Here is a 14425-nt window from a genome sequence, read left to right as displayed (position 1 = left end):
GGATCCATTTTCTTAGTTCTTCTGGACCAGTAAGTAGTAAACCATTCACATAGACTGACTGCTGGTCTAGGAACCATGTTTTTTTTAAGATTTACTTTATTTTATGTGAATTAGTGTTTTCCTGCATGTATATTTGCGTCATGTGTATGTTGTGCTCTTAGAGGAGGTCAGAGAAAGGCATTAGATCCTCTAGAACTGGAGTTACAGATGGATGTGAGCCCTCAAATTCACGGTTTGAGTAGCACTAACCTAGCTCGTGTTGTTAAAATGGAGCATCCAAGGGCTCACTAAAACAGTTAAAATGCCAACTGGGCTTGCATTTCCTGGAGGTAAGAGTTCATCAGAAATAAAATTGGCAACCTAATGAGTGGGAAACAAATGCTAGGTGGTGTAAGATAGGGACTATGTTCTATTTTCTCTTGGTTTCACTCGTCTACATTATTTTTGTGAATGAATGCATGGTAGAGTTTATATTATGGTGTGTGTTATTGAACATTTGGAGTGGTGAACACTGGGTAGTTCACGGAGTAAGGAAGATAATGAGAAACAAACATATCCTCCTGTTTAATACCCTTGTTTTGACCCTATGTTTTTATATAATTTTTCAAAATCTAAAATTAAAATAGAAAATTTCCTGAATTCCTGGATTCCTCAGTTTGGTCCTATGCGCTCCAAGACAATAGCCCTGTGTATCATTAGGATGCTCTATAATATTCCCAGTCTCATCCCTGAGAAGGCCACATGGTTTTTGGGTATGGTCTTGGTGTCTGCCTCTACTCTGAGAAGGGTGCATTAATATTCCTGTGCGGCCTGTGTAGCCTATTGAGGAGGAAAACTGGGCTGTCGAAGGAGCTGTCATGAGCCCAGAAGCATGTGGTTGCTGTCTGAAGACTTGAGTTTAGGTAGATAATTAGTTAATTGTTAGAGGGGTGCATCTGGGCATTCAGTATGTAAATTACAGTGTGATTGAACATCTTGTTAGTACTGCCATGTTAGACCAACCCAGCTTCCAGAAGCTTGTACCAGACTTCCAGAACGAATTAACACTTTAATACTATGGTTGGGCATGTCATAAACTCCAGATTTTATCTCTGGTTTCCTGTAAGCAGGGCTCATTGATGGAACTCCAGTTTTGCCATTTAACTGCAACCTTATGCCAATGGTTCTCCAAATGCTTTTAAGCTTCATTTCCTTCTTGCCAGCTCAGAATAGTTGGAGGGTGAATCTGAGCTCATTATGCCACAGGCATGACACTTCATTTCCATGACCTATTGAATTAAGATAAAGAAGATGGGTCAGGGTGGCTGCCCTCCTGGTGGTCTCAGCTCCTTGTGTTGTGAGTGTTCTTCATTTTAACTCCTTATGTTGTTACCCAGGGTCTGTTTGAGGTCTTTATTCCTTCCAACACACTCTAATTGTTTTGATGTTCACTTTAGATGTATTATTTTTTGTGCTCTTAGTATCTTTCCTCTCTCAAGTATATAACCACTTTCAATCCCTGCCCACAATTCCAAAATTAAAATGCTTAGTAAACTATTGAGTACTTAAAAGCACTGAATACTTAATATTTTAATTTTATCTTATAAAAATTGAGCATTAAGTTTGGGTGTGTAGGTCACTGATAGAGCATTTGGCCAGCATGCTTGAAACCCTGGGTTTGATTCCCATCACCTCTAAATAAATAAACAATTAATAAATGCCTAAAATTAGTCATTCTGACTACTTAAGTTTCTAACTGTCATCTATTTATCCACTATCTGTCTGTCTATCCCTCTATCATCTATCTATCTATCTATCTATCTATCTATCTATCTATCTATCTATCTATCTGTCTATCTGTGTGTGTAGCACGAGTGCACACACCTGTGAAGACACCTGAGGTGGTCAGAGGACCACTTTCAGAAGTCAGTTCTCTCCTTCTACAGTGTAGATGCAGGGATTGAACTCAGGTCATCAGGATTGACGAGTGTCTTCATCTGCTGAACCCTCTTGCCTCCTTCCATTTTATTACTTTTAATGACCAAATTTATTTGTCAGTATATCACTTTATCAGTTATCATCTTGTATCCAGTGCCTCCAGGATACATGTATGGGCCTTCAGGGTTCTTACAACAGAAGACCAGGAGTCCTAAACTCTCTCAGGCTTTGTGAGTATAACATGTCTCTAGCCCTTAGTCTCAGATTCAAATGAGTCTGGATTTCTAAGTTTATGGTATTTTTCTGTAATTTTATTGATGGGATTATTCTAGTTCTTATAGACTCTTGTGCTGATTTTAATTCTCTTCTCAGATTATCTGTAATTAGAACATGCTTGTTTCTCTAGTTTTCACTGTTCTAAAATTTCATCTAATTTATTTTGGACCTGTTTTCTTTTTAAGACCTGAGAATTTATGCTCTCCATCTCTTCTGGGACCTTACAGCTATGTAGTTCATCAAGGCTCCCAGCCCCCAGCAGTTGCTATCAGGCCTTTGTTGTACAGCAGCATCCTGTGTGCCCTGTTCTTTTTTTATATTGACTCCTTTGGACTCTTTACTGGACTCTGAGTTAGCTTCTTTGGAGCTACCTTTCAGTTTATCGGTTCTCTTTTCAGCTAAATCTAATTCTTATTTTCATGACTATAGATATTTTTGTATCTACAATATATATTTAGTTATTTTTCAGAGATAACCTGTAATTCTTTCTAGTTCTCTTTATGTTTTTTAATATCATTAATTATTCAAATTTAGTTCTAGTAACATGTCTTTCCCCTAATGTGCTCCCCAGTATAGTAGTCCAGTGCTTTGTAAGAAATGAGACTGGTATTCCTCCTCAGATTTCATTATTCATCTGTTTAGGCCCACCTACATTTGGGTAATGATTTTGGTTAGGTGTTCTAACAGATGTTGCTAGGTTGGGGAAAATCAATGGCAGAGGGCAAGTGGTAGGAAGCTTTCCCTACTAACCCCACTGTTACAGAGAATCCTATCATGCAAAGAGTCCTTAAGTCTCCCAAATCCTTCAGCCCAGGGCAATCAGTCTCTTCCATCCTGACAACTGAGGTAGTATTTTGAGCACATGTCATTTCTCAAACACTTAAAACCAGAGGACTAGTCAATTACTCAGAAGATTTTATTATTTTTAATCAAGAAAAGGAAAAAGTTATACCAGGCTCCATGCATGCCTGGTCACTTTAGTAGAACTATGCAAACTGATGAATCTTGCTGGTCTCAGCATCTGGCTGAAGTCTGGAGATCTAAGCCAAACCTCCCAGGATTGTCATTTGGAAACCACCCCAGCACTTGGAAATTGTTTTCAATTAAAAAAAAAAGTGTACAGGGTGATTAACAAGTAGATTCTCGTGGTAATAACTTTAGATGACTTTGTGCCAATGAGCCAGGCTGAAGCTTGTTAGAGGTAGTCAGACTCTCCACATCAATAAACCAAAAAGAGTTTAGGTAATGGCTGTTATTGGACAAAAACTCAGGCAATGCGCTCGATTCATAGATTCCTCTTTTTTTTTTTTAAATCAAGAGTATAGTTTTAAAGATGTTAATGGATTCTAAGTGCCTGGGCTTGTAAACATCAAAAATTCCCTGTAGACGTATGTATGTGCTTCTTTGGTCTTCAAAGAGATGAAAAGACAGATAATGATGATACTTGTTTTAAAATGGTGTGAAGAACTAGGTTCTGGATATTTCTTGCCATTACAAAAGAATAACCTTCAATTCAGTAGAAATTCTGGAAAATACTATAAACCAATTTTTCCAACCCTTCAACAGCAGGCCACCAGTTGTTAGCATCCGGGACACCTTGGCCTCACCCATTGGACTGCATGGCAAGCAGTACCCTGGCTCTCTATGCAGGAGCAAAAGGTCCCTTTAAGAAACAAGCTCCACCTACTCCCACTCTCTTTCTCTCTTTCTCTTTAGAGGTAGGCAGGTCTTTGCCTTTCTCCTTTCCCCCCTCTCTTCATTTCCTTTCTTGTCTGATCATCACAAGATCTCCCCTACTTCCTAATAAACTGCCACGTGGGTTTGTTGTACTCCTCACCACTACCACCACCAAACACCACCAGTCATCTCAATTGGATACAAATCTGTAGCTTGTTCTCAACAGCCCACTCTTACTTGTCTTATTGGGAGGATGTCTGTTTACATAGCTGGACAACAAGGAGCCAGTCTAGGCTACAGTAGTTCCTTGGCCATATTTTAGCTTTCTATAATTTGACTTTGGTTGGTGGTCAATAGCCATCCAAACATAGAAAATTCTAGAAATAAACAGTTTTAAAACTGTAAATGACCTTTATGCCATATTGTTATGATTGTTCTATTTTATTGTTAGCTATTGTTTATAGTTACTATTTCTGTGATTAAACATCATAGATATGTATATATTAGAACATATGTATGTAGTATTTAGTAGCATTTGGAATTCTAGACATCCATACTGTGTCCTCTGTAAATCAGAGGAACTGATGTACTTCTTTATGCCAGTTGTGAAGCACACAAGTTCTGGCTTTTCTTCAGTAGTGGACAAGTTCTGTAGTGGACAGATTAAAAACAAAAAACCAACCAAACAAAAAAAGAGAAAAACAATTTCCTCTTTCTTCACTGTTGGCTTGGGGGATGCAGGTATTATATACGTGAGCTAATCTTTGAGATTTGGGATGTGTTTAATGATGTGTGCACAAATGAGACTGTTAGTCCTTTACAGCACCTTTAGAGCCTGGTGTGCATACCTTTAATCCTAGCACTCAATCTCAGGGAGGCAGAGACAAGTAGATCTCTGCAAGTTCAAAGCCAACCCTGTTTAAATAGTGGGTTCCAGGCTACATAGAGAGACCCTGACGCAAGCTAAAACAAACATAAATAGGTAAATCAAAAACAAATAAAATACTGCATCTCTATGACTCAGTGACTTCTTTTTAGGTGTTTGTACTGGATGCTGAATGAGCAGATGTTGCTCTTGCCTTTATAGAAGATTTAGATCATTCCATGTTCCAGGCTTACTTTCTTTTGAGATTCTAGATGAATTTATTGTGTTCTGTGGCTCTGATGGTTTCCACATTCAAAACTGGGTAGTGTTGCTTAGAATTACACAAAGTTGTGTCACTTCATATCTTGTAACTCTCGAGATGTCAGGATAATGAGATGAAGTTGAGGCCTCCACACAGTTGCTGGAGGAGGTCTAGAACCTTCCCTCCAGAACACATTGTACCTCTTACCTCATGGCACCTGTAGGAAGGGCTTATGTGAGAGCATGAAGTAGCAGCACAGCCTGCTGCTGTTACATCAGTGTGTTTCCCAAGCCAGCTCCTCATTTGTAAAATGCGCCATCGGTTGTTGTAAAGGGTGAGTCTTTCCTGTGGGCATCCAGGCCTGTCCCTGTGTAACCTGCAGATGCCTGTTGAGACATTCTTGGTGATCTTGGCCCTTGTGCAAAGGAGCCATTTTTATAGCAGTAACTGTTTCTCTAGCATTGCCTCCTGTTTTATTTTTCCAAGTTGTTTGTGGTGGACACGTTCTGTGTATCAGTGACTGGTAGACATTGATGGAGGGAGATACTACTCCCTAGTTTTAGTGGCTCTCTGTTCTTCTGTCCCCTAGCAGCAAATTACTAAGGGATATTAGAAAGATATTACTAAGGGAAAACTACTTATACTTCAAGTTCAGCCATTCCCCTCCACCGAGGGGAACTCAGCTGCTCCCCAAGTTCCCACTATGATATCTAGTGTAGAACTTTGTTCTGGTAGTTGGTGGGGGAGGAGGGACAGGAAGAATAATTTTGTTCTTTTTTCTGTTGACAGCCATCTATCACACCTGTGAGGCCTCCAACTTCCAGTGCCACAATGGCCACTGCATTCCCCAGCGGTGGGCATGTGACGGTGACGCAGATTGCCAGGATGGTTCTGATGAGGATCCGGTCAACTGTGGTAAACACAAAGTCCCTGGCCCTTCCCTGGGGTCTGTCATCCAGGGGAGGGTCAACTGATGCTCCAGGCAGGTGAAACTGTTCTTCCAGGTTAGCAGACACACACACACACACACACACACACACACACACACACACACACAACACACACACACACACACACACACGCCCTACCACTACAGTAATAAGATAACATATACAGCATTTTTCTACTTGACTGTTAACATTCCTTTTGCTGACACTCCGAATTTTCGTAGGAGTGGAGGTATTTTGGACAAACGTCATTACAAAAGTCCTACACAGTCGTTTTTCCCTTTCCAAAGTTTAAAATTAGCTATTTCTATATGCCTGCATTTCTTGTGGTGAGCATTTTTCTGAGAGATGCATATTTATTTTATATTAATTATGACCATCTGGTTTATCTAGTTGCGTTCTGCTGGGCATTTGAGAGCTCTCTATTCTCATTGTTCAGCCAGCACAACCCTCCATGTCCTTCAAAGGCTTGTTTTGCCTTTGAACTATTTCCTGGGACACTTTGCACAGTGTGGACTCAAGGTGGCAGAAGTTCCCAGGCTTCCCCATGCTCTCTTCACTGCTAGATTACGTCAGGTGCTGTCTGCCTTTCCTGTGCTGCCCATTCCCTTGATATTAGACTTTGTCATCCTAGCTGTTTTCTTAGGACTTCATGACTGTGCCTATTTTGTTGTGCCTCTTTTCAAAACTATTTTTACTTAGCGACATTAGCATTTTCCCTAGTCAGGAGACTCAGGGCCCTTTTCTCTGTCCGAATGATGCTTTTTGACTAATTTTCTAGGAAGGGTGACTTTTTACCAGATTGCAACGCATTCCCTTGCCTTAGAACTAGTCTTTGTAGAGTGTAGTCTCAAGGCTCCACATACTCAGGTAGAGCTGCCTTCACTTCTAGCAGAGCTCCACTGTTCAGGGGAGAGAGACTTGGGGTAAAGTGTGGGGTTCTGTCATCAGGATGCCTTAGTTCTGGTTTCTACTAGAACTGGCCGTGAAACCCCAGGCTCTTAACAGCTCATAGGAAACATACTTCAAAAATGCTTTGCCTTAGGATTCCTGAAGAATAAGAATTAAGATACTAAGTGTCTTACAGAGCATTAAAAATCCAGGGTTTAATAACTAGGATTTTGGGTCCTTTTTTCCTCCCTATTCACTGAAGCCTTTTCTTTTTCTTATAAAAATATAATGAATTTTTAATAGTACAGTCAGCGAGTTGAAAATAGAAACAGCATAAATGGGTCTACAGTAAACATTGCCTTCCTGTCTGCAGACTTTCTACCTTGTCCCTGTAGGAAACTGTAACCTAATGGTTTTACATATTGGTTAATATTTTTAAATGTTTGAGAATGTTTCTCTGTGTATATAGCTATGTGCTGTACAAGGATGGGTCAGGCAGTGAGGGACTGTGTTTACAATGGTCCCATAAGATCACATAGGAGATGTAATGGTTCTGTCAGGTAATGACTCTGTAGATTTCCTAACATCATGGTAGGATGTGTCACTTGGGTGTTTGTGGTGGTGATGGGTAAATGAGCCTATAGTGTTGCCAGCCACATACACATTTACGCACACAATTGGCGCACACAATTACGTTATATGTGATACTTGGATAGTGATAACAAGTACCTGTGCTGCTGTTTGTGTTTACTATATGATCTCTATTCTTTTTATCATTATTATGGACCCCCTTTCTCCTTACAGAGAAGTTAGCTAGTAGGGTCTGCCACTTAACCTGCGGCACCTCTACTGTTTGCTTCATCTCTTGGTTACATCAAGAGAGCATGTGAAGTGAGTGACCCGTACCATGCCCTCTAGGTCTGTCTGACTGTGGTCTTAAGCCGTTTACACAGCAGCAAAAGAGTTGACTGTTGACACACTTCTCAGCATACCCTGTTGTTATATGCAGTCTGAGTATAAATTCAGAGGTACCATGTGTTATGCCTCTCGTGTACATACAATATACCGTGAATGTTATTTTGTACCTTGCTTTTTTTTTTCTTTGCATGGTTATATATTCTGGATGAAATTTTCCATAGTAGTCTTCTTTTTTTTTTAGTTTTTAGAAACAGGGCTTCTCTGTGTAGCTTTGGAGCCTATCCTGGCACTCTCTCTATAGAACAGGCTGGTCTTGAATTCACAGAGATCCACCTGCCTCTGCCTCCGAGTGCTGGGATTAAAGGCGTGCACCACCAATGCCCAGCCATAGTAGTCTTCTTCAGTTTCTACTCCAGTGTTCATTGAGCAGTCCTATATGCAGATGGCTTGTCCCTGGGACGCAGTGCTACAATGTCACATTTGTATTCACATGTTCATGTTTGGCTGCAGTTGTGTTCATATATTACTTTTTAGTTGCGTAAATAGAACACACACCTGCTTTTGGAATTGCAAGGTCAAAATATATGTCAGTTTGTAACTTGGCTAGCCATTAACAAACTACCCTTGAGGTGGTATGGGGTTTGTACCCTGCCAACAAGTGTGGGTGCCTGCCTGTTTGCTTTTTTTTTCCCTCTGTCATTCTTCTGTGACCGACTTCTATTTCAGAGAAAAAGTGTAATGGATTCCACTGCCCAAATGGCACTTGCATCCCATCCAGCAAGCATTGTGATGGCCTTCGAGACTGCCCGGATGGCTCTGATGAGCAGCACTGTGGTAGGTCCTTTCTCTGCCCTGGTGGTTGCTCCAGTCTGTTTACTTCTTCAGTACCTGGCCCCAGAGCTCTTGACCTAGAGGATGAGTTAGGCAAGGAGACAAGGCACAGGGAGAGGGATGTGTTAAGATAAGCATCGTGATTGTGGTGTTAGGCCATACTTAGGTAAACGCTGCCGTTTGGTTGCCATGTGTGCTATCAGCCGCCCAATTGTTTTTGCCAGGGCACCTCCCTCTTCCACATGACGGTTTTATTAATGTTTATTACTGAAGATCACTTGAGTATTTTAAGCTAGATGACCCTTTTCTTTTCTTTTCTTTTCTTTTTCTTTTTTTTTTTTTTTTTTTTTTTTCCGAGACAGGGTTTCTCTGTGGCTTTGGAGGCTGTCCTGGAACTAGCTCTTGTAGACCAGGCCGGTCTTGAACTCACAGAGCTCTGCCTGCCTCTGCCTCCCAAGTGCTGGGATTAAAGGCGTGAGACACCACTGCCCGGCTAGATGACCCTTTCTATCCCATTTCCAATCCTCAAAAGATTGTCTATGGCATACATCTGTGGAGAATGCTGGAAATAGCCGGGGACTTCTAAAAGAAAGAGTTAGTTGGTTATTCTAGAGTGTGACTTGGTGTTGAGATCTTCCTTTTTCTTACAGTGTTCTGGGCTATTTTAATGTACAGTCCAGGGTGAGGGCAAAAATGTTAGTGCAGATGCTGTGATCTGGCCTTTAGGTAGGATCCAGACCAGCACTCCAAAGCAAATGTGTTAGTATAGGCATGACTGACTGGCCTGTGGCCAAATTCATCCCATAGTCAGTTCTTCTGAAGGAAGCTGCAGTGAACACACTGTGTATCATTTGTTTCTGTGTTGCATGTGGCTGTTCTCATTCCATTGTGGTGAAACTGAGTAGGCAAAAAAGCTGTACTTCAGGCTTCTGTGAAACAAAGCCTATTGGCACAGGGTTCTCATGGGAACAACATCTTAGGCTTGACATGTTTGTACACACACACACACACACACACACTTGAGAGAGGGCATATCATAGGGAATTGACTCACAAGATTAAAAGGCTATCAAAGGCAGTTATTACTCAAACCCAGGTTCCTTCTTGCTATGGGTTCACATGGTCTCTTCTTTGCATGCATCGCTGATATCTGTTCTTACAGGGACACCTATCCTATTGTCACTTCTTTCATCCTACTGACCCTTTTAACCTGAGTGGCTTTTCTAAAGGACCTGTCTCCCGATATAGTTACATTGGTCTTAGGGCTTCAACAGAGGAGCTGAAGGCAGGTGTGCAATTCAGTCCGTAACACTGTTTTATTACAGAAAATGATTCCTAACCTCCATATCAGAGAGCCAGTGTCATATTCATCATGGTTAAACTTTGGGCTTTGTGCCAGGTAGCTCTGGGTTGTAATGTGGACTTCTCCTTCATTAGCTATGTGTCCTTGACAGAAAGAATACTTGATGCTGCCATCCTTTTTTTCTTGTTTTATATGTAGTGACAATAAAATGTCTTATAATGTTGTCTTAGAGGTTTAATGGTGCACTTTATGGTAAGTGCTTTAGCTCAGGGCCTTGCATAAACAGGTACTTTGTCCTCAGTGGCTATCATATTACTACAAGTGGTATGTCTGTCTGTGTGCATTTGCTCAGGACCATAGAGCATCCCTGCCAGCCGTAGACACTCATGGCCCTTCCTCTTTCAGAGCCCTTCTGCACACGCTTCATGGACTTTGTGTGTAAGAACCGCCAGCAGTGTCTCTTCCACTCCATGGTGTGTGATGGCATCGTCCAGTGCCGAGATGGCTCCGATGAAGATGCCACATTCGCTGGATGCTGTGAGTGAATGGGTAGGGAGGTTGGCCACTCTGTGGGGCACCTAAGACTCGGGTGCAGGTCATGTCTGAGTGCTCCAGCCTGCTCTTTGTTGTTCCTATTCTCACATAAGCATTAATGTTTTATATCTATCAGTACACAAATGTGATGGGGCTGGCGAGTGACCAGGACCTTGGCTCAAGGGTCACCTTTTGGGAGAGACTGGCCTGCCATCCACATTGAAGAGTTAATCTCTCTGCAGGACAGCTTTGCTCCAGTGGTCTTCACGGCACAGATCCTCATGTTGTATACTTTATTTTACAGTCAACCTCTCCTGAAGCAAAATGGCCCTGGTCATTACCTTTGTGTCACTGTTACCAAATAGCTGGCAGAAACAGCTTTAAAGAGGGAGACTCTGCTTGGGCTCATGGTTATTTGTCTTCATGTACTTGTGCAGAAGATTGCGGTGGGAGGAGTGCATTGGGGGAGAGCATTTTCCCTCCTGGCACACAGGGAGCAGAATGAAAAGGATGCTGAGGACCCAGTGCAGCCTTCCAAGGCCAAGCCCCATGACCTACTTTCCAAAGTCAAGTTCCACTTCCCAGGTCTCATAGCCTCCTAAAATAGTGGCACTAAGTAGGGACCAAATGTTCAAACAAAAGCCTGTTGGGGACATTTCATATTCAAAGCACCGCACTAGGTCTGTGCATGTCTTGAACTATCCTAGCAAAATGCTGCAGACTGACTGGGTAGCTCAACAAACAGAAACTCTGTCGTCCACTCTTGGGATGTTGGTAGTAATGTCTGGGGCCTCTCTCTCTCCCTGGTAGATGCTGTGTCTGCTAGTGTCCTACACGATCTTTCTCCTCTAAGGATCTGTCTGAACTTCCACTTTTGTTGTATTTATTTATTTAAAGAAACAGGGTCCTACTATGTTGTCCAGGTTGGCACTGAAATCCTGAGTTTAAGTGACAGTCTTTCCCTGGCCTACCAAAGAGTAGGGACTTTTCCTTTCTGAGGACACTAGTCATACTAGATTAGGACCACCTTGATGAGCCTGTTTTAATTTATACTTCCTCATTATCTCCAAAGCAGTCAGAGTACTGGGGCTTAGGGGTGCAGCCCTGTTTATGTTCTACACGAGGAATACATTAGTTAAAATGTGGAATGGGGGGTTAGTTAGCACAGTGTACTCTGCTGGGACTGAGTCTGGCCTCAGTTTCTTAAGGCTCCCTTAGCTCTGCTGTTTCTCAGTAGATGATCTTTGCTTCCAAGCAGCCCCACTGCTCAGAACTCTCTAGCATGGAAGTGACCTGGACCTGACGGATGTTTATCACCCTCTAGCTCAAGATCCGGAGTTCCACAAGGAGTGCGATGAGTTCGGTTTCCAGTGTCAGAACGGAGTATGCATCAGCCTGATTTGGAAATGTGATGGGATGGACGATTGTGGAGACTACTCTGACGAAGCCAACTGTGGTAAGAAGCTAGGAGCCTCACCTCCGTGGGCCAGCCTTCCAGTTACAGGGAGACCTGTAGGGCAGGATGCTTGCAGACATCACCTCTGGAGCCTTTGCCTTCCTCTTCCTCAGTGGCACATGCTGCCAGTTCTCAAATCCCCACAGGACGGATGCAGTGAAGAGGGAGACTGACATCCAGGAGGTGCTAGGGGAACATTTATTCCACTTTCTTCCCCCATTAGGAGGACCACATTGCATATAAGGAATATGGTGGGTAAGGAAGCATGGTATCTTAGTTACTTTTTCTTGTGGTAACATACACAACACCTTCAGGAAGGAAAATTTATTTTATTATATAGTGTAAGAGTACATATAGTCTACCACAACAAGGGAGCCATGACAACAGCAACCTGAGACAGCCAGTCACATCGTGTACCCAGTCAGGAAGCTGAGAGAAATGAATGCTGACACTCACTTCACTTTCTCCTTTGTATTACATCCATGGCTGCAGCCCCTGGGATGTGGTAGCCTAACCCAGGGTAGGTTTTTCCTTCTCCATTAAATATTTTTTGAAGCACCCTAATAGGCACACCCAGAGGTATGTTTCCATGATGACTAAATAAATCCCACTGTATGTTTACAGTGAAGATTAACCATCACGATGGCCAATTTTGTGGAGTGTACCTCCTTCTGAAAGTTACAGACGACACCGTCATCCTTGGGTTGTCATCACACTTAAGTTATGTCTTTGGTAAAGTGTCATGACTAAAACTCAGAGTCGCCATTCTCAGGGTACCAGAGTAGGTCAGAAAACTAGGAGTTGAGCCCTAAGAAGATGGGTGCTATTGTTTGCAGATGTTATTTGTCCCTCCTTGGATCCATGATGATACCTTATCCTCTCTGGGAGAGTAGTGCAGGTGCTTCTGGAATTGGCCGTGGGGGAGATAAGCAGAGGGGAAGTGCTGTATTCACACTGGTGCAGGGAAATGACTGATAGTATGTTTGTTCTCTGCAGAAAACCCCACAGAAGCCCCAAACTGTTCCCGCTACTTTCAGTTCCGCTGCGAGAATGGCCACTGCATCCCCAACAGGTGGAAATGTGACAGAGAGAATGACTGTGGGGACTGGTCTGATGAGAAGGATTGTGGAGGTGAGAGCCTGGGGGACTGGGTCAGCCCCAGCCTGGACACCAGGTCAGCTCTACTGGTCTGTAGACTCTCACAGTCTCTAGAGTGCCTGGTTCAGTCCTTACTGTTTTGGGTTTTTGTGAGGGAGGAACGATGCTGAGTTCTTCTGGGTCATCATCTCCCTTATTTCATTTTCATTTTTGTATGTTGCTTATGGAGGCCAGAGGTCAACCCCTGGTGTCACTTTTCAGGCACTTTCCACCTTGGTTTTTGAGACAGTCTCTTTCTTACTTGAGAACCTGGACTCACAATTAAGCTAAGCTGACTGGCCAAGGAACTCTAGAAACTTCTGTCTTCACCCCAGCACTGGCATGAATTTCCAAGTATGATCTGTGTGATGGGTCTTCACTGTCTCCAGGTTACCCATTCCTTACTCTGAAGGGCTTAGTGAGAGTAAGGAGCCTAGAGTCTTGTCTCTCAAAGTTACTCTGCAGATCCCCACATGTATTTCTATGGAATGTTAGAGGGCCCTATAACATGTGCAAGTTAATAACTTCTTAGGTCCTGGTGTGGAACATTTGCTTTCTGCTGCCTTTTGCCTTCTCATCTTGGGTCATTGTGATGTTTCAGCTACAGCCATGCTAGGCTTCAGTGAGAATTCTCCAGCCACCTTGTGCCTCCCTGGTCATCTGTCCACTTACTTCCTCCATCACCAGTCAGGAGCCCTTTCAAGGGCAAACTCCTGTGACTATTACTCTACTTCAAGTGTTGTAGTGTATCAAATCTGCTAATCAGGAGGGAAAGACTGCCACTTCTTTGGAAACTCCTTAGATACCCCTTATAAATGCTAATTAAGCGGGCTGATGTTCAGGGCTGTGTCTGCCACTGGTCTCCTTTGGCTGCTAAAACAGAGACATCAGCATAGGTTTGAAACACATTTTTATCTGAGATCAAGCTTCTACTGACACTTGGGATCTCCTTGCTTGCTTTTCCTCAGATTCACATGTTTTCCCCTCCCCCACCCCTGGACCTTCCACCTGTCTGCCCAATTACTTCCGATGCAGCAGTGGGACCTGTGTGATGGACACCTGGGTGTGTGACGGCTACAGAGACTGTGCTGATGGCTCAGATGAGGAAGCCTGCCCCTCTCTAGGTGAGTCTTAGCCATGGTTTGTTTAAGGACATTTGCTGTTGTGGAGGGGATTCTGGGGAAACTCAAGGAAGCATCCTAGCGTTTAAAGTGCTCTATGTGAATCCTGCTAGAAAAGCCCAGCCACTCTGCCTTCTACCCCGACTCCCTCTCGGTGAAGAATTACAGCTGGGATAATAAGGAGGTGTTTTCTGTGTGTACAAACTGGGAGAGGACCCAGTTTTTCTGCTTATTGACTGGTGAGCACTCCCTCTAAAAGAAGGGTGACCACTGCCATCTAGTGGCTGAACA

General features: G+C 42.9%; 1 protein-coding gene across 1 annotated transcript in view; it reads left to right on the top strand.

Moving 5' to 3' along the window:
* Positions 1-14425, top strand: part of Sorl1 (sortilin related receptor 1) — a 169028-nt gene that overhangs the window by 115658 nt on the left and 38945 nt on the right. The window contains exons 26-31 of the mRNA XM_027411875.2: positions 5787-5912; positions 8480-8587; positions 10292-10423; positions 11745-11876; positions 12873-13007; positions 13982-14137. Of these exons, the coding sequence (XP_027267676.1) occupies positions 5787-5912; positions 8480-8587; positions 10292-10423; positions 11745-11876; positions 12873-13007; positions 13982-14137 (789 nt within the window). The remainder of the gene's footprint in view (positions 1-5786; positions 5913-8479; positions 8588-10291; positions 10424-11744; positions 11877-12872; positions 13008-13981; positions 14138-14425) is intronic.

Source organism: Cricetulus griseus, chromosome 4, assembly GCF_003668045.3.
Source record: "Cricetulus griseus strain 17A/GY chromosome 4, alternate assembly CriGri-PICRH-1.0, whole genome shotgun sequence".
Lineage (NCBI taxonomy): Eukaryota > Metazoa > Chordata > Mammalia > Rodentia > Cricetidae > Cricetulus > Cricetulus griseus.
Note: the sequence above shows the minus strand (reverse complement) of the source record. Positions and strands in the feature narration are given on the sequence as shown.